At 38.9% G+C, this 19,356-nt stretch overlaps 1 protein-coding gene across 5 annotated transcripts; it reads left to right on the plus strand.

Annotated features, from left to right (window-relative positions):
• The first annotated feature begins 601 nt into the window (after positions 1 to 601).
• Positions 602 to 18,915, plus strand: LOC146559574 (von Willebrand factor A domain-containing protein 5A-like). 5 transcript variants are annotated; one of them, XM_085245659.1, is made up of 23 exons: positions 602 to 689; positions 2,726 to 2,773; positions 2,870 to 3,072; positions 3,168 to 3,390; positions 3,703 to 3,863; positions 3,938 to 4,052; positions 4,195 to 4,343; positions 4,434 to 4,522; positions 4,608 to 4,764; positions 6,083 to 6,162; positions 6,252 to 6,366; positions 6,512 to 6,670; positions 6,756 to 6,859; positions 8,152 to 8,366; positions 10,791 to 10,832; positions 11,048 to 11,107; positions 11,457 to 11,498; positions 13,224 to 13,253; positions 13,618 to 13,659; positions 14,669 to 14,800; positions 15,102 to 15,247; positions 17,346 to 17,469; positions 17,556 to 18,915. In XM_085245659.1, exons 2-23 carry the CDS (start codon positions 2,731 to 2,733, stop codon positions 17,633 to 17,635), a joined length of 2,511 nt encoding a protein of 836 aa, XP_085101785.1. In that variant the 5' UTR covers positions 602 to 689; positions 2,726 to 2,730; the 3' UTR covers positions 17,636 to 18,915. The 5 variants fall into 5 exon arrangements, with proteins under 5 accessions (XP_085101785.1, XP_085101783.1, XP_085101787.1 ...); XM_085245657.1 differs by having other exon boundaries at positions 14,669 to 14,812; positions 17,556 to 18,914; XM_085245661.1 differs by having other exon boundaries at positions 4,608 to 4,752; positions 17,556 to 18,914.
• Positions 18,916 to 19,356: the final 441 nt, after the last annotated feature.

Below are 19,356 nucleotides of genomic sequence, written 5' to 3' on the forward strand. Positions count from 1 at the left end.
TTCTAAATGCTTTTTGAACTTAATCAAACTATTTTATTTGTATTTCCATTTGTGCCTTGAACTGAAAATTAAAAATTAAAATTGGTGCTTGGAAGATTAAGAATTTGTTCTTTGGTTTAACTCAGTCCTTCTGAGTAAAGATCTATAGCTTCAGTTCAAGAAAATGAATAATGGTATACAGGAGTACAGTATCAAATTACACTGATAACTGAAGAACTACCATGCGGCTTATTCCTTCATTCTTTATTAACAGGACAAGTCACATTAAAGCTTTACAATAAAAAAGACATGTAACAAACACAAAACATCAGAGAATAATAAGTTTATCAAAACACAAGTTCTAATAAGTAAACGTGAGCAAAGGCTGTAAATGTAAAAGCTACACTTTAGCATAAAATATAATGCGTAAACATACCATTACAGACATATCTGAAACCGAACTGGAACTCTTAAACTCACTACTATCGTTAAAGCTTTTAATGTGTAAAGATAAAGTTGATAAGTTAATTTCCTGTTAGGGCATCTGTGAAGCCTCGCTCACTAAATGATCTCATTGGAGGGATGCAGCAGAAAGCCTCTGACGTCACCGGAGTAGAACTGCGTGCGCGTATTGTAGACGCATAAGCTTGAACTTCACACACATACTACAGATCGGTGCTTATCGGACACACAAACCCCTCTATTCAAAGGTATGCTTTTCTCCAATTCATTGTAACTTTTCTTTAGACGTTGTAACCTGACGCACTTCATAAAAAACGCCGTAAGAAGTGTGCTGACAGGAGCTGTATACAGATGCAGTCTGTATTTTCCTTTTTATTTACTGGCAGAATAATATCAAAACTTGTTCTGAGTCCAAAAAAAAATCTCAACCAGGGCTGCTGCAGTAGGCGGTGAAACGTAACGAGTTTGGGTACCTCATATTTCAGTGGCGAGAAACACAATTTGTTGTCTTTTCAAGCTAAATCGCGATGCTGTGGCCCAGTTAAACACGTTAATGCAGGGGTTTAAGACCCAAATAAACCCGGCGTGGTTTGCAGCGCCGCTGCAGGGGAGACGGACGCACCTGAGCTGCAACCAATCACGCCTCGCCGCCTTAACGTCTGTGCTATCTATGCTGTTGTGTTGGTATGTGTCGGGCTGTGAGCTGAAAAGCTACAGCCGGCTGTGCGTGAAAAGTCAATAAAGAGATGCTGAAAAGCATGTTCATGCAAACATCATCGGGTCTGCCTGATATGTTTACAATTGGACTTCTACTCCTGAACCTCTGCGCATATCCCATATGCGCACAGCGTCTGCAAATCGGGGCTGTATGAAGTCACTTTAATCTTTACCAGGACTGTAAGCTGTCATCTGTGAGGCATGAGCGGTGTTTGTTTGTAACATAGTTACAGAGATATGCAAGCAGTTTCTTGAGCGTTTCTGTAAAAATAACAATCAATAAATTTGCATCATTTGCAAAAATCTTCTCACCTGTACTTAACCTTTTGTTTTTTTCTAACTCATCAGCCTGTCAATTAGACATCATCCCTGCTATATTTGTTGTTGGGGGGGGGGGGAGTCAGAGATGATATAAATAATTAGGTAAAAAAAAAATAAGCTAGATTAGACATCTACATTATTGTAAATTATCCATTTTGATTTTTAGCACTTCTGATGATACGCTGTAACAGAAGTAAATCCTCTCCGGTGTCCCAGAACTTCCATTTGTCCAGCATATAAGATGACACAAAGCTGCTGCCATAAACACACACATTACTGGGAATATAGTTACTCAAAGATGACAAACTGGGGAAAAAAGAGATGGAAGCCCTGACTAAAACAAACAAAGAGGAAGAAGACCATGAATCAACCACACAATGTGCCATTGGATCCAGGCTTCTGTTCTGTAAAACTAGACTAACAGAAACCAAAACCAGGAGTAACGGTAACTCTCAACTCAACCTATACTTGATAAATAAAACTATTAAAGGAACAGAAAGATGAAACCGATGCTGATGGATTTTAGGTAGATGGAGAGGACCGAAACACCAGTTGGCGACCCCCATGTTGTGCTGTCTTCATGAGCGCCCACATTCAGCACTAAGAATAAATCACAGATGTGAGAGAGCAGGTTAATGAAGGTGACAATATAAACACAACAAGACGATGACCGGACCGATGCTCTCATGCCGCACATAGCAGCGCCCCAAACTTAATGCATGACCTGATGTGTATGATCGTGAAACATTAGGTCTGCTCCTAAACAGGGTGTCATTTCTAGCTTTGGACTTTATTTGGATTTAAGCTACAAATTAAGGTCATACAATCATCCTTATTTTTAATAAGAATTGTGGGAAAAGTAAAAAAAAAAAAGGTTTAAATTACAAGTGAAAGACATAAACATGCCTTCATTTTATCTACTCCAATTCTGTCTGCTAAAGTTACAGCCAAAAGTTCATCCCCTACTTCCAGTTTATTTAAAGTTCAGCTGCCAGATGTTGAAAAAATTTATAGAGAAAAGGCTCTTGGATGCTTAATTGTTTTCTTTAAAACTTTGCAAAGCTTTTAAATCCTTATATTACGTAACTATTCCCTAGTTCTAGATTTAGATCTTAACTGTTTCACAGTCAGATCCTCCTAACTATCATTGTCATCTGTTAGTTATTTGGCTTCTGGAGCCAAAATGAAAGCAACACTAAATTCTTTTATTTGGAGTAAATCTCTGTGGTGGTTGTCTCTTGCACAGGAACAATGGTGAGAGCCTGTGGTCTGCTAACTGCCCAAAAGGAACCAGGTAAAAAGTTGATGAAAATCCAAAATGGGCAGGAGACTAAACAAATTTTGAAGTTAATCAAAAACAGTTGTTTGGATGTTTATGTTTTTCTTTTAGTTCCTCTGAAGAGCATTGAGGTGGAGCTGGAGGTGAGGGACCATGTGGCTACAGTGGTCTCCACCCTGAACTACGAGAATAAGGAGAACAAACCATTAGAGGCTGTTTTTGTCTTCCCTCTGCCTGGAGACGCTGCTGTCTGTCATTTCAGTGCTAAGATCGGACAGACACAGATTGTAGCTGAGGTGAAGGAGAAACAGAAGGTGAGCTGGACAGTAAATATAACCTGATCATAAGTAAGATTCAAAATAACAATAAACACAATGAATGTCACTGACATGTGTCACCTGTCCTTCAGGCTCATGAGGAGTATGATGATGCTCTGAGCTCTGGTCAGCAGGCCTTCCTATTGGAGGAGAGTGATCAGAGTCCAGATATATTCTCTCTGAGTGTGGGCAGTCTGCCTCCAGGAGAGAGCGCCTCCATCAGGTTGGAGTACGTGACTGAGCTGGCTGTGCAGGCTGATGATGGTCTGAGGTTCTGTCTGCCTGCTGTGCTCAACCTTCGATACCAGCCTCAGGGTAGGAACACTTCAAAATACTTGGACCAGAAATGGTTAAACCATATTAGGTCTTGAACCAACCTCACAACAGTGACAGAACACAATATATGGCAGAAAAAGCATCAAAGTTCAACTTTATTTTCTCGAAGAAAAGATACCACATAACACTGTGACTGTCAAACATATTTATCAGATTAGAAAAAATGTAAAAGACTTGTGCCAGCCTTGTACCTAATTTCCCTGAAACCTTTAATTGGACCAGATGTTTTTAGAAGCTTTAATATTTAATGCCTTATTGTTCACAGCATTTCTAACCTGATGTTGTGTACAGGTAGTGAAGGTGTTCAGGTGACTTCTGTTCCAGCCTCTCTGGTGCCCTACAGTCTGTCTTTCTCTGCCCGAGTGTCCTCTCCTCGTCCAATCTCTAAAGTAGAGTCCAACTGTTCCCTGGACCCTCTCCAGGACCTCAACACTGATCAAACCCAGGCCACGGTAGGTAGAGTGCTGCTGTGTCTGCTCTGTACTTATAACTGAGAACTAAATATGAATGTGTGTGTGGTGTGCAGGTCAAGCTGGCTGCAGGACACAAGTTTGACAGAGATGTTGAACTGCTGATTTATTACAAAGACGTCCACCAGCCCACCGCTGTGGTGGAGGCAGGACAGGCCTCTGCTGAGCCGGGTGAGTGGAAATGATAGGAGTAGTTGGTTTTCAAAGACAGATTTTTAATATCCCCATTCTTTCACTCAAAAGTTTGAATATGTATGAAAAAACCACTGAAAAGCAAATTTATATAAACTTTTTTCTGTCTGTTATTTTTCAGGCTCTCTGATGGCTGATCCAGTGGTGATGGTGAGTCTGTACCCTGAGTTTCCCCAGTCTGTGACGTCTTCAGTGGCTTCATGTGGAGAGTTTGTGTTGTTAATGGATCGATCTGGAAGTATGAGTAATTCTCGCATCAGCAGTGCCAGGGTATCCATAATATACTTACTCATAAACTCTTTAGTTTCAAATTGTTCCTCTCACACAGTGGCCTCACTATATTTTCAATGTTCTCTTAAGGATACTCTGCTGCTCCTGTTGAAGAGCTTACCAATGGGCTGCTATTTCAATATTTACAGTTTTGGGTCCAGATATGAACACATCTTCCCGTGAGTCTCTCCCAGCCCAACAAAGGTCCTTTTGTCCTTGACATGAAATACGTGCATGTTTGTATTGGTATTTGTGTGATGGCAGTAAGAGTGTGGAGTACAGCCAGCAGACCATGGAGGAGGCTCTAAATACAGTTGTGCAGATGGAAGCTAATCTCGGAGGAACAGAGATGCTGCAGCCCCTCAAACATATTTACAGCCAGCCCTGCATTCCCAATCAGCCTCGACAGGTAACACACCAGGTTAGGTTCAAACTTTCAGAGGGAGCTCAGCTCCCAAACATAATTTCATCCATACAGTTTCTTGTGATTAATATTAATGAAATATGCTTTTGCAAATGTCATCAACTGTTACCTTCTAAAGCAGCCTAACTGGTACGATGATCTATTCAGAGTGAATAATCAGAGATTTCTATCTAATCCACCCGTTGAAGCAAACTGGTAATAGCGTTGTTTTATATTAATTCATACAAACCCTCCCTTTATGATGCAGACTCAGCATTATATACCCCAATTTCACGAGTGGATAATAGATTTGTATTCCCTCACATGAATGTAATGACAGCCATCCTGTTCACCATGTTTAGATTGGTATGAATCCTGTAAAATGGACCCTTGTGCACCTCTTCCACCTCTGGCTGGAGCAGCTTCCCCACGTGGCTCCTCCACTGCTCTCGGCTGAGAAGTTTGAGGACACAGTAGTTGCTCTGTGGCACTCCTCCGCGGGGCCGATATGAGCGCAGACACTGCGCCGGGCACTAGCCGCTCCCGCCCGAGGAGTGGGGATGGGTGCGGCAGCAGGCTGCATCTTGGTTGTTCGCACCCTGCTGCATGCCTGCCGCTGGGGAACCTGGTGGGGGTGTTGGTGGTGTCGGTCAGAACTGGATTAGAGCTGCCAGATTCGCAATCCTTTGTGTGCTGCAGTCAATCCAGTACCGGAGTTCTTTCTGCTTACGCTTCCTGGTTTCTGCACCACTGTGGCAAGAATGAGGCATGATGCGACCACGATTCTGCATTCTGAAACATCTTACTTTATTAAACGGTTGCTTTTTGTACAACTCGGCTCAGCTTCCCAGCTGCCAGCCACACGTACACAACAACAATACAACAGGACTTCACACCGCGCTTAAGCTGGGCAGGCGTGATTGCGATGCCACGCAGATGTGTCCACCTTCGCTGCTGTGGCACCGCCAGCCACACCCTGCCAGAGTGCTCTGATGGAAATTTCCTTGAGCGCCCCCCAAAAGAGTCCAAACTCAACTATCTAACACACACACACAGTATGTTTGACTTCAGAAGACATTTCACTGACTTGAAAAAACTGAATAATAGCTGAATAATATAAACATGTTGTACATATGTCTCTTACCTCTGTGACATTATCATACTACCCTTCTTCCATCTTCTTAAGTACCATATTTTGAGTTCATATTAACCGTACATTGTTCTTTGCACATTACCATTAAAACATTTGTGTTTCTGAACCTAACTCAGCTCTCAGAACAAGCTGTGTGTTTCTGGGTCTGATGTTCTGCCCTTATGTGCCAACTCTCCTCTCTAGCTGTTTGTCTTTACTGATGGAGAGGTGTGGGACACCAAAGAAGTGATAGATCTGGTGAAGAGGAACTCAGATTCTCACAGGTGAAACCACAAAAACACAAGTACGTCTACACAATTACAGAATGTCCAACATGTCCTCTATGTACTTAAAGAAAACTGTTGTATTGCAGGTGTTTCTCTTTTGGGATTGGGGAAGGGGCCAGCTCTGCTCTCATCAATGGGATGGCCAAAGAAGGAGGAGGTCACGCTCAGTTCATCACAGACACTGACAGGATGCAAGCAAAAGTAAGATATTTAACACAATTAGAAGTCAAGCTAAACATCACAGCAGCAGCAGCAGCAGATCCATATTTGAGATCAGACCTGCAGTGAGTAAAATGTCTGTTCCAGCTGTTTGTGTATATTTGGAGAGTTTTTCTTTATTTTTCAGGTGATGCAGTCGCTGCGATTTGCTCTGCAGCCGGCTGTGGTCGACATCTCAGTCATATGGGATTTACCAAAGGAAGTGTCTGTCACTGTCCTCTCTCCACCAATCACTGCACTTTTTCCAGGTCAAAGGTCACTGATTTATGCCCAGCTCAGTGGACAGGTAGGAACAGCAGCCTCTCATGTTGTTGTTTAGATATTTGATGACAGTAATTAACGTGACTTCTGACCCTGTGGTTTTGTGTCAGAGCTCAGAGGCAGCAGAGGGCTGTGTGACGGTGAAGTACAGCCTGGCAGGTCATCCCTCTGAGAACCAGCTGCACTTCAGTCTCAGACCTGCAGAGGACACTGGGTAAAACAGAGTTTTGATATAAACAGCACTGTTCTGTGGATCATGACTTTAGACTTAAAGTTGCTAAGTGTGAAACATATGACACTATCCAGTTAATCCCTCCCATGTTCTATTTCTAACCTCTTTTACTTGACCTTGACGATCACGTCAATGAGGACATAAATAACTTATAAATTCAAATTTTATTTGTTCCATACACAGTACAACATGTAGTGAAATACTTGTGTTTGAGCTGCGGACAGGCTGCAGACGTAGCCGCTCCATCCCCGGGCTTTGTTTTAACATGGGGGTCTAGCCAGGACCCTTACTGGATACCGGATACTGGAGTCTATTTTCAGGAGGGAAGATGTTATCAGAACTAGTGTGTAATCGGGACTTTGCATAGATGCTTAAAGCTCTTATTGCAGTGCCAAAACTTTGTCTCTGTCCTAAAACTCCTCCCTCTGTCCTCACGCTGACTGTTTAGAGGTGAACCCCACTTATTGTTCCACTTATTGCTGTGCCATTAGCAAATGTTGGTGCGCAGCTGTGTTTATTATGTTTATTTTCATGAATGGTCGGATGGTCCTCACAGTGAATTATGGGAGAGCATTTTCTCCTCCCTTTCTGTAAAGGATGGTCCAGTTTATCCTCTGCTCAAGGAAGCAATAAAAGAAGCATTGAAGCGCCATTCCTTAGTACTTACAGAATTGAGCAGCTCTTATTATGGTCGCTTTGCCGATATTTCAGTCATGTCTCTCAGTTAAGAACCCTCCAAAGCAAAATTAACTTTTGGAACGTATCTATTGCCTCAGTCTATTTTTGTCCTTTGTCAGAACATCAGCTCACTTTCCCTTCCTGTCTCTTAGCTCCAGTGCTTCTTACTGTAAGTATTAGTTCCCAGTTTAGGTTTCGGTAGTTTATAGCTTTCCGTTTCCTTTTGAACTTTATGTTCCACATTTCATCAGTTTCACCTTCAGTTTAATAAAAGGCTCGCATGTTGAATTTAGGTCATAATAGAGGCCTCCTGTCCATATACTGCACAGTGCAACGAGTGGAAAATAATTATATCGTTTTATCTGTTTTCACTTGAAATGCCACCATGAGCTTCTGTTCTGTGGACTGAGATTTCCACTAGGAGATTTTCTCTTGGTGTGAGCATTTGTCACCATTCATGTTATCACTGTGATTCTTATATAAAGCAGTGGGTTTATCTCCATCTATGTTTGACCTTAGAAAGCATACAATATAATAAAAACAGAGAAGTCACTGGTAAACAGCTGTAGTAAAAATATGTCCGTACTTCTTTACAGATTAACAGTCCACAAGTTGGGTGCTCGGACTCTGATTCGTTCCCTGGAGGAGGGAGAACACAGAGGATGGCAAGACACAAAAGTGAAGGAGAAGGTGGTGCAGCTCAGTGTCCAATCGGGAATAAGCAGTTCACTGACTGCCTTCATTGCTGTCTTCAATAACAATGGCGAGGCGATTCAAGGACCTCTTCTGCACAAAAATATTTTAAAACACGGTGAGTTTTTAAAAGCAAGAACTAAAACTTTCACCCACAACTCTGAAGATCAAAATTACGGTGCACGAATAAAGGGAGTGCAGTGATTAAAAATAGTTTTATAAGATGACTTGAAAACAAGCTCATTAAACTAAAAACCAAAATATTAAGGGGGGAAAAACCCATTGGTCAACACTGACAGTGTACCAAATAAAGGATGGCCAGCTAGAGGTCTATATACTGTGGGGCCCATTCAGGAGGCAGCTGAATGGGTTTGCAGAGAGGGCAGACTGAACAAGGGACTAAATAGATGAATGAAAAACATATAAAACAGCAATGACATCCAAATGTCATTCCGACTGGTGACGTGTAGTCGGATGGTAACAAAGACAGAGAGGGTAGTCAGAACGGACACGATTGAACTGCCAGAAACTACTTTGGAATCTCACAGGCAAATGGGAACCATCAAGAGGCCTCTAGAAGACACCGAGGGTAAGGCAAGTCCTGAGGAGTATGCTAAATGAGAAGAACAAGATCTGGGAATCAACACCTGCAAGAAAGCTCCTTATCATGCATGGGGTTTCAGCCCAAGTCCAGCATCCTGAAACTTTTCGCTAAGCGAAAGGAAGCGGGCCAAGGACTGGTGAGTGTCAGAACCACTATCCAGGATGAAAAAAAGAAAAAAGAGCCATGAGTATATCAGGAAGATGACCACAACTGATCACGTACATAGGGAATACTCCAGGCAGCAGAAACCTGAGAAAGAAAAGGAGGAAAAAGAGGAACCATCATGGAAGTATAGGTCCATGCAGGGCAAGTAGCACTGGCAGATAGAAGAAGTGACTGATATCGAGAAATCCGAACAGTGGCTGGACAAAACTGAACTGAAAGACTAATCATGGCAACACAAGATTCATAATGGCTGGAGTCTACCACACCAGGCAAGACCCCAGGTGTAGGTTATGCAAAGTTTTCCCTGAGACCTTCCAGCACGTAATTGCAGGGTTTAAGATGCTAGCAGGCGGGGCTTACAAGGAAGACCATAACCAAGTTGCCGGCATAGTATAGAGGAATATCTGCGCCGAGTATGGCCTGGAAGTTGAGTTCAAAATGGGTGGTTGAGAGAGACCAGACTAAGATCCTGTGGGACCAGATACAGATGGACAAACTCACTTGGTGATGGCTAACCAATCAGACCTAGTAGTGCTAGAAAAGAAGAGGAAAACCAGCCATAGTGATAGATGTAGCTATACCAATCAATAGCAAAATCAGGCAGAAGGAAACTCAAGAAAGTCGAGAAATACAAATGGCTGAGAGAGGAGCTTTAGAAGATTTGGAGGTTGAAGACAACAGTGGTCCCAGTGGTAACTGGAGCATTTGGAAGTGACTTCCAAACTGGTTGACTTGCTCCAGGAGATCCCAGGATTGACATCTGAGATCTTAACAGATATCTACTCACACATTTTTTGGGGGGTCAGAAATATAAATTAACACAATACTGTCCGTGCTATGGAAAAAGAATTTGTCACAATATAAACAGGCAATAGAGCAACAATCCTCACAATCTCTGTGATCCAGGACCTTCTAATTACTCAAATTATAAAATGTTGAAAAACATCAGTTGTTTGATGCTAAATGTTTTACTGCCATAATTTTAGTTAATGTATTTTATTTTGCATTACGCATATTTTCTGTCAATAGGACATTTATTTTAGAAATTCTCATGTAGGATCTATGAGATGCACACCCATTTTGAAGCATGAGCATGGCAAGTTGAAGCCGGGAATGTTAAAGGTTTCTTAAAAGTATCTGTACATTGCTCATTTCAGCCTCTAAACATGGGTCAGCCCGCGAGGTATGTTTTATGTCATATAGATCATTTTATGTCTCTATTGTACCTGTTTTACTATCTCGTTGAATGTTATGGTTTTTTTTAGTTTGATGGTAGCGTAGTTTGTGATCAAGGTGATGCTGTAAACAATATCAACCCAAGATTGTACAACTCGCATAAAAGTCAACTTCATGCCATCAGTAAAAAGAACTCTTTACTGACTTTAAGAAGAGGTGGAAGTCATGATATCCAAACATCCATCTAACCATTAAAAAAGATTCAATGGACCTGATCTATGAAAACATTAACCATTAACTAGCCTGTAAACACTGAATAAACCAATAATTCTGTTGCAAAGTTAACATGATTGGAACTGAAATATGAAACATGTTTTTAGACACTGTTTCTATAACTTTTTGTGATATTTTAAATATTGTTAAATGGCACTTATTAAATCACAGTTTGCAAAAAGCCCCACTTTGTTGACATTTTAATCAGCTTCATTTTATTCGTACATTTTACAACCGACTGTTATGATTGATGGTATGATGTTTAACTTAATGTGTTTACCGTCCATCTTTAGGATCTAAAAATGCCTTCTTTTCTTGCTACAGATTACGTTGATTGCACTCTGAGTCCTTACCAGGATTATGAAGGTAAGCAAGTAGCTAAATACAACAGATATTGTTTCTCTAAACTTTTGATATTTTAAATATTACTGAAAAACTTGTACCTTTGGTTATGAATCATTGTGCATAAAAAAAACAGTGATTTATAACACTTTGAACATTTTTATGAATACATTTTAAACTGTTGTCATGATTTTAGTTTTAGATTTCTTTATAATTTCTTTACCTCCCCTCTCTTTTAGATCTCCAAGAGCCTTCCCTTCTTACCATGGGTTACATGTATGCTGATCAGGAATCTTATGGCAAGCTAAGTTTTGTTTGTTTTTTATTTCTCTAAATGCTGGTGAACACTGAACAAACCAACATTTCTGTGGCACAGTTACTGCTGAACCCATTTGCAACATTAATGAAAAGAATTGTTACTATACATTTTTGTGATACTTTAAATCTTACTGAAAGTTGCACTGTTGTAATGAGTTATAAATCACAGTGTGTGAAAAGAAAAACGTTTTTGACATTTTGAACATTTTAACAAGCTTATTATTGTAAATACATTTTAAACTGATTGCTGTGATTCATAGTATGAGGCTTAGCGTAATGTCTTTAACTTCTCGCTTTTGGATCTGAAAATGCCTTTCTTAATTGCAACAGATTACGTTGGTTGCACCCTGAATCCTTATCAGAATTGTGAAGGTAAGTAAACGGCTAATTATAGCACAACATTCATAAATAGATTTCTATAAATGGAATAACTGCCTGTAAACACTGACCGAACCAATATTCCTGTGGGACAGTCGGTATTTAACTGGTTTGCAGCTTTATTGTGAAAAGCTGTTCCTCTAAATTACGGTAATATTACTGAAGAACCTGCAGCCTTGTAATGGCATATGAATCACTGTATAAAAATAAATAAATAAATAATCACACTATTTTGATATTTTAATAACCTTTTTATTATAAGAACAGGCTAAACTGATCATTGCCATTGGTGGTACAAAATTTAGTTGTAATGTTGTCACTTCTCCCTTCGTTTTGTGCCTGGAAAAACCTTCTTTAGTTACTGCAGATTACAGTCGTTTCATGCTAAAGTGTTCTTGGACTACTTCTACAAGGGAGTCATAGATAGATTGATAGATAACTCATAACATTATTACTCCCTACCTAATATTGTGTTGGTCCCCCATTTCCTATAAAACAGTCCTGACAGTCCAGTTCCCGGATGGTATACTGGGGTATCTGGTCTTACATCCCAGTCTCGGGGAACAGAAGCACAACATAAGGGTTAACCCTCAAGGTGGAGTTTTATTGCTACCAAAACTAACAGTGCTAACTCTGGGGTGAACAAAGGCTAAAATAATAAACAAAACAAGCTATTCCAAAAGAAGCTGCTACCTAAACCCTGCATGAAACAAAAGCCAAATAAAAGACAACCACTACCCTAACTCCCTAATTTAATGAACAAGAGAAAAGGTAAAGAAAACAATTAGGCAGTTCATCCCTTCTGCTTTAGTGCTTATTTAGTGGAAAAGAGTATTTACAACACTGTTTACAAAACTTGACGGTTCTCTGAAGACACGCACAAAAATTTGTCACAGAGGGTTTGGAGGCCAACGACAGGTCTATGTAATTATTTTTGTGCCATTGTTCTGAGCACATGTTAAAAAAAATTTGCAAGTACAAGTGTTGCATTTTGAGCGAAGAAAAACTAAATTTGAGCGAACAAAATTCTTCTTCTTTGCTATTATCCATATACACACACAATAACAGCCCCTCTCGCTCGATTGATAACGACACCACATATTTGCAAAAGTGTTCTAACGTTTTTGGAGATGCCCGTTACCCACCAGCTGACTGCACAGCTGGAGTGGCCATTGGCCGATAGTGATTTTTTGTTTTTATGTTTGTTTGTTTTTGTAACAATATAAACTATGAAGGTGGTGGATTTGCAAAGTGGTCATGATGGACTCTGGACTCAGGGATCCATATCCTGCTGAATGAGACTGTAGTCATTGGAGTTTCTTTTTTTTTTTCTTGCCTTGATTGACCTGATCTATTATTTAAGAATAAAAAAACAAAAAGCTGAATGAGAAAGAACAAGACATGATTTTCTATAAAAGAACAACATAACTGCCTGGAAACACATGAAAAAATAAATGCTATTTAACTTGTTTGGGACTTAAAAACAAACAAAACAAACAAAACGCTGTTCCTCTACATTTTTGTGATATTTTAAATATTACTGAAGAACATACACACTTGGAATGAGTTATGAATCACTGTGTGTAAAAGCCCCACATTTAAAATTTTTTATTATAAATACCTTTTAAACTGATTTTTATGATTCATTATGAGATTTTTAGTTATGTCTTCCCCTACCCTCTTTTATATATCTCAAAGAACCTTCCTTTCTTGCCATAGGTTACATGGATGCTGATCAGGAATCTGGTGGTAGGCAAAAAGCTAACCTTTTTGTTGGTTTGTTTTGGTTTGTTTTTCTTCTCTAAATGCTGGTAAACACTGAACAAACCAACATTTCTTTGTGATACAAATACTATGCTATTCATTTGCAATTTACATATAAAATGTTGCCCCTATAAATCTTTGCGACACATTAAATCCTGTGGAAAAAAGTTGCACTGTTGTAAGGAATCACAGTGTGTTAAAATGTTCACTTTTTTTTCTTTTTTTTTTTTTTTACAATTTTGAACATTTAACAAGCTTATTTATTTTAAGTTTTTAAGTTTTAAATGGATTGTTGCGAGTCATGGCATGAAGCTTAGCGTAATCTCTTTACCTTCTTTGTTTTCCACAGATTACATGGATTGCGCACTGCCTCTTGATCAGGATTATGAAAGTGAGCAAAAATTCTAAATAAAACAGAAATACAGATGTGTGTTTATGTTCTGTAATTAGAGTGACTGCCTGTAAACACTGAACAAAACATTTCTGTAGCACAGTTACTGTTTAACTTTTTTGCAACTTTAACATGAAAAGTTAATTCTTTTTTGTGATATTTTAAATCCTGCTAAAGAACTTGTGCCTTTGAAATTAGTCATTAAACAGTGTAAAAAGCCACACATTTAAATATTTTCAGGTATTTCAACAATCTTATATTATTATAGTATAGCATTATAGTTATTAAGTTGAAGTCTTGAAGACACAAACGTTTCAGTTATTCTAAAATTATGTTTAACTTACTTATCTCAATCAGAAGACATGCCCTGTGCTAAAGTTAAATTTAAAAGCTAAATGCTATAGAAAGTGTTTTTTTTAATTTTTTTATGAATACATGGCTGTAAACACTGAAATAACTACCGCCTTTTTGTGGAACAGTTGACATTTGCCTTTTCCTTTGTAGTCATTAACAATTTGCCCATGTTAAGTAGTACTTAAGGTGAATCATTTTATTACCATAAAAATCCAGTTTTTAGTAGTTTCATTTCTTAATTCTCATGTCAGAAACATTTACTATTTATTTTAAAACCTTGAAGTGAAAAAGTGTTTTTAGTGTTGTGACACATCTTTTAAAAAAGAAAAGAAAAACAGAACAATGAAAAAAATAACCTTTCCAAAGAAATTGTCCTACATTACAAGTTACAAACCATTACACTGGGTGACAGCTTACTTAGTTAAGACCCCCACATTACGTGGAATTGGAGGGCTTTTATTTGCCTTGTTTTAGACAGGCATTGTTGCCCATGGTCATGGATGTGGATTTCTGTTTATTGTGGAGGAATGAACTTAATCAAATGTTCATCATTTTAAAGGAAGCTTGTATCAAAACACCAAAATCCGATGTATTATGCATTTAATAACAGTAAATTGATCTATATCAGGGTTTTGTTTATCTGTTCTCTCACCAGCTTGTAGCTACAAACCTAGAAATAAGTCTGACAGCAAGACAGGGGTATTTACTCAGATGAAGAAGATACTAAGTGACTTTTGGAAATCTTGTAAGACGGTGGCTGATGGTGCTCTAAAATCTGTGTCTGAAGGTAATGTTAGATGTAAGTAGATAAATCCAATAAACTATCAGCTTCCATCATTTACAGAATGTCAGACAGTTGTAGTTGGCTCATCACATGTATGTGTAGTGTGTGCTAGTGGATCAGGAAAAAGAAAATAATAATATGAAAATATAGTCAACAAAAACTTGAATGAGGCATTTAAATATATTACAAATGTTTCAAAGTTTATGGTGGTTTATGGATTGCTTTATATTGTAGACTTTTTATGTCTTCACATGTAGAATAATTATAATCAGGTCCAGCTTTTGTTTCATCTTTGGTTTTTCAGCTTCTGTGTCTGAGCAGCAAACCAGAGATCCTTTGCTGCAGTTAGTCTCCCTCCAGGAGGCAACTGGCAAGTGGTTGCTTGATCCAGCTCTGCCTACTGCACTGGGAAAGACGAACGAGGAGGTGGAGAAGTCAAAGCCAGTATTGGTGGGTTGCTGTAAATTTAAATCATTATATAAAGTGATAATATAAGATTTCATAGTATGAAACCTAATTAAAAATGTTCATATATAACACAAAGTTTTTGGGTGCCGTCATGGAAGGGACTGTACCTGGAGACATTGTGAAAGGAGTGATTGGGGGGAATGGCCTGTTTGCTCTAAATGAGAATGATGTTTTGTTATTGGACTTCTGTACTAGGTACAGGTTGGCCAACCAAACAATATGTTTTAGTGTAAGGTTGATTGTAAGTGTACTTTGTGCCAGAGCAAAAGGTCAGTGGTTGGTTTTGTTTTTGTATCTGATCAGAGGCAGTATGTCTTGCACACTTTGGTGGAGAGCAATGCTGTCAACTGACTGCCTAATGGTGAGTCGGACTAGATGGCAGGGAGGACTGCTAGACAGTCCTAGAAAACCTAAATGGGTAAAGAGGGAGGTTTTGGACCTCCCACGGGATGCAAGAGTAATGAGAGAGGCTGTAAAGGTTAAGGAGTAGGCTTTCTAGACTGGGTTGGCCCAGGGATACTCCCGAAGCAGGTATTGTGGGGCCAAATGGGGTGGCTTCAACAGTTGAACAGAACTTCAAGCAAAAACCTGGGTGTGGGATGAGTTCAGAGAAGCTATGGAGGAGGACTTTTGGCAGGCATCAAAGAAGGTCTGTCAAGCTATCTCAGTACTCAGGAGGGAAAAGCTGGGTTTGGCCCAAGCCATGTTTAGTTGGGGAGGAGAACTGCTGTCCCGTGGAGGAAAAGGCATGTTGAGGAACTCTAAAACCCAAGCAAAACGTTCCATATGAAGGAAGGAGAGCCTGAACACTTGGGGTAAGTCTCACCGGTTACACTTGCAGACGGTCACCAGGATTGTTGAGAAGCAGGAGGAAGGGTTACCTATATGCGCTTTTAATGTTGGGACAGTGCCTGTGGAGTGGCAGTCCAGGGTGGTGGTTCTCATTTTATTATTATTATAAGAAATTATTGGGGTATTATGCTGCTTAGCCTCCCAGGGAAAACTTAATTCAGGGTATTTTGAAAAGATGTTCCGTCCAATCATTGAACAGGAGGAGGAGCAGGAAGGTTGCCTGTTGTTTTCGATCCTATTCTAAAATTTCAAGAAGGACATCTGCTTTGGGAATCTCAGAATAACATCTGTTTTTTTGCAAATAATATATATATATATATACATATATATATATATATATATATATATATATATATATATATATATATATATACATACATATATATATGTATATATATATATATATATATATATATATATATATATATATATATATATATATATATATATATATATATATATATATATATCTCAACCAACATAATCTGTCGCAATTAAGTGATATATGTGGTTCTGTATGCTTCATTGGAGCGTGACCTTCTGTGTTACATTAGCACACATCTATTCCATTCAACCACTGATACTTTTCACTTCTCATATCCCATGCTTGTTATTTCCTTTTTTTGAATAAAGTAATGATTAGCAACACAATCTGTCTTGTCTTCCCTCTGTCATTTGCCATGGGCCAGCTTGTGACAGTATCCACTGGAGCAATTTGTCACAGTTTGAAATGGTTGGTATGAGAGTCAGCACCTCCAAGTCTGAAGTCATGATTCTTTGTTGGAAAGTGGTGGGATATTTCCTGGATTCTTGTGGTTAAGAGAAATGTGAGCCAAAACGTGAATCTTTCAATATTTAGAGCATGACCAAAAGGGAAGAGACCCCGGGAATCTGCTGGAGAAATTATATTCCTTGTCTGGTCCTGGAATGCACTTGGATCTCCCAGAAGGAACTGGAAAATATATGGATTAGTCTGCTGCCACTATGACCTACTTCAGATGAGCATAACATAAAGATGGATACAACTATAACATAAACAAATTACATTGAAGGGAGCAAATGGAGCAAAAAATATTTATTATCAGTCAAAGTATTTCAGTGCCTTCTTTCAGATTATTTATGTTTTCAAAGTGGTAGGAAACAAGATCATAATCATTGGGTAGCATTTTCCATGTGAAGGATTGTGTTCTGTCTATATCATTTGATTTTGTTTGATTTGGTGAATTAGGCCAACAAGGAAATTTGGGCTACCATTCTGGCTCTGATCTGGCTTCATGGTTTAAAGATGGATTCAAAGAATGAGTGGGATCTTCTGGCTATGAAGGCTGCCTCATGGCTCCGTGCTCAGAATGGTAGTAACCCTTATGAAAGTGCTAAAGTGCTTTATAACACTGGTTGATGCCACACTCAGCTGTCTTTCTTTGTTTTGTGTTTTCAGCACCATGGGTGACAGAGTGTGTGGAAGCTGCAAATTTACTGTTGGGTTGCAGCGTGATGAAAGAAGCTCTGGGACTCTGAGGGATTTCTTATGAACCCTTTTCCAATAGTACCTACTTGATTTGGGTCAGCACGGCTCAACTCTGTTTTTAGCCTTTTCCATTAAGTGATAGTATCTGGTAGTGGATAGTTTTTTAGTACCTCCTCAGCCGGGGTTCCAAGCGATCCATGCAAGTAGAAAATGTGACATCAACAGACTGCGTGCCACAAATTGATTAGTCAGAGGTGTCACTCGATGAATCATGAGAGCGTCTATTTAATGACTAACCAACTAAACTGTCATTTTTGAAACCTAACAACAAGGGCAATGGCTACACTAAAGACAACACTGTGATCACTGACTCTGCCAAAAAGCCACAGACTGAGCAACAGGTATAACACTACCTTTCTTGTGGCGTTCGTGTCACATACAAATGATATTACAGTCATGCCTGCTTACCTGATGAATGGTTGTTGTCTGCCACTAATTTTAGTATATCACCTTTGTGATTCATTTTAATACTTTGGTTCAAAAATGTCGTGCAGAGAAAGGGACACTCCAAAACAAACAACAAACACATCTCCCACTACTGTCCAAGTTGCGGCATTTTTTTATTTACTTAGTCAGTTATTAGTTATCGTTGCAAAATCTCCACGTACTGACAAGTACTGTAATTCTATGAATACATCGAGAAGTTAAACAAGAGAAACTGTATGCAGGTGGATTATGGCAGTTCTGTTTTTACAATAATAAAAATCAATAATCAGCAAGTAAAACCTTGATTTGTGACTTTTATTCTATTTCATTATTTATTTTTTAAATCCTGTCTGGCAGCTTTGCAATCAGAATTGTGATCTGAATGCATTTTTGCTTTTTTTTTTAATAACATTAAACTTTTGGATATATGCTACTATAGTAGCATAGGGCCACTGAAGGTAGAAAAAAATAAAGGGGAAGGCTGTGCGTGTGTGTCAGTTATTTTTTTGTGCAGTGGTTTTTATGCACTGGTTTATCTGGTAGGTATTAAATATTATAAATATTTAAATACACCAAATATTTAATAATTTAATAAAAAAAAATTTCTACCTGTTGTAGCTAAGAAGCCACCCACAGGCCCTTTGCTGACATTAATCTCCCTCCAGCAGGCGTCTGGCTGCTGATTGCTTGATGCGCCTCTGGCTATTGCACTGGGTAAGACCAGCAGTGAGGTGGAGAAATCAGTGCCTGGAAAGGTGACTTGTTCATCTTAATAAATAAAATCAAAAACTGATAATTTGAGATATTGTTATAATAATAATAATAATGATAATATAGCAAAATTTGAATACAAACACATGATGTATAAAAATGTATGGAACGACCAGACAACATTATGTGTGCGTTATCATTTGTTTTAATTATATAATTAGAATTGTTATATATTTGTATTGTACATTGGTATTTGAAATTTGTGTTTACCGTTGTAAACAAATAAATAGATAAATCAGAATTGTTCTCATAACATTGATAAAGTAAAGACAGCTACTGTAGCAGCTCTTTCAGAAAGACTGTTCCTTACTTTTCTCTCCCCCTTTCTGGTGATGAAATTCATACTTTGTTACTTGTTTAACACATAAAGACTATAAGAACATTTTCCCAGGTTTCCCTCTGTAGCCACCCTACAGTCTTCTGTACCAAGACTTTTAAACGCAGGGTTCAGGTCCTGATGACTGTGTTCTCAGAGCTAAGGCTGCGAAAAAAGCTCCACCCACATCTCAACAAG

The sequence above is a fragment of the Mchenga conophoros genome, linkage group LG14, assembly GCF_057382185.1.
Source record: "Mchenga conophoros isolate Kocher_MC1m ecotype Shallow Benthic linkage group LG14, M_conophoros_male_GT1.1, whole genome shotgun sequence".
Taxonomy (NCBI): domain Eukaryota; kingdom Metazoa; phylum Chordata; class Actinopteri; order Cichliformes; family Cichlidae; genus Mchenga; species Mchenga conophoros.

Bases quoted from the DNA above. Each gene is read 5' to 3' on its own strand.
- LOC146559574 (XM_085245657.1), top strand. From the start codon at position 2,731: ATGGTGAGAGCCTGTGGTCTGCTAACTGCCCAAAAGGAACCAG. The intron at 10,833-11,047 runs GTAAGCAAGTAG...CCTCTCTTTTAG, and splicing joins TCCTTACCAGGATTATGAAG to ATCTCCAAGAGCCTTCCCTT. The intron at 13,660-14,668 runs GTGAGCAAAAAT...TTCTCTCACCAG, and splicing joins TCTTGATCAGGATTATGAAA to CTTGTAGCTACAAACCTAGA.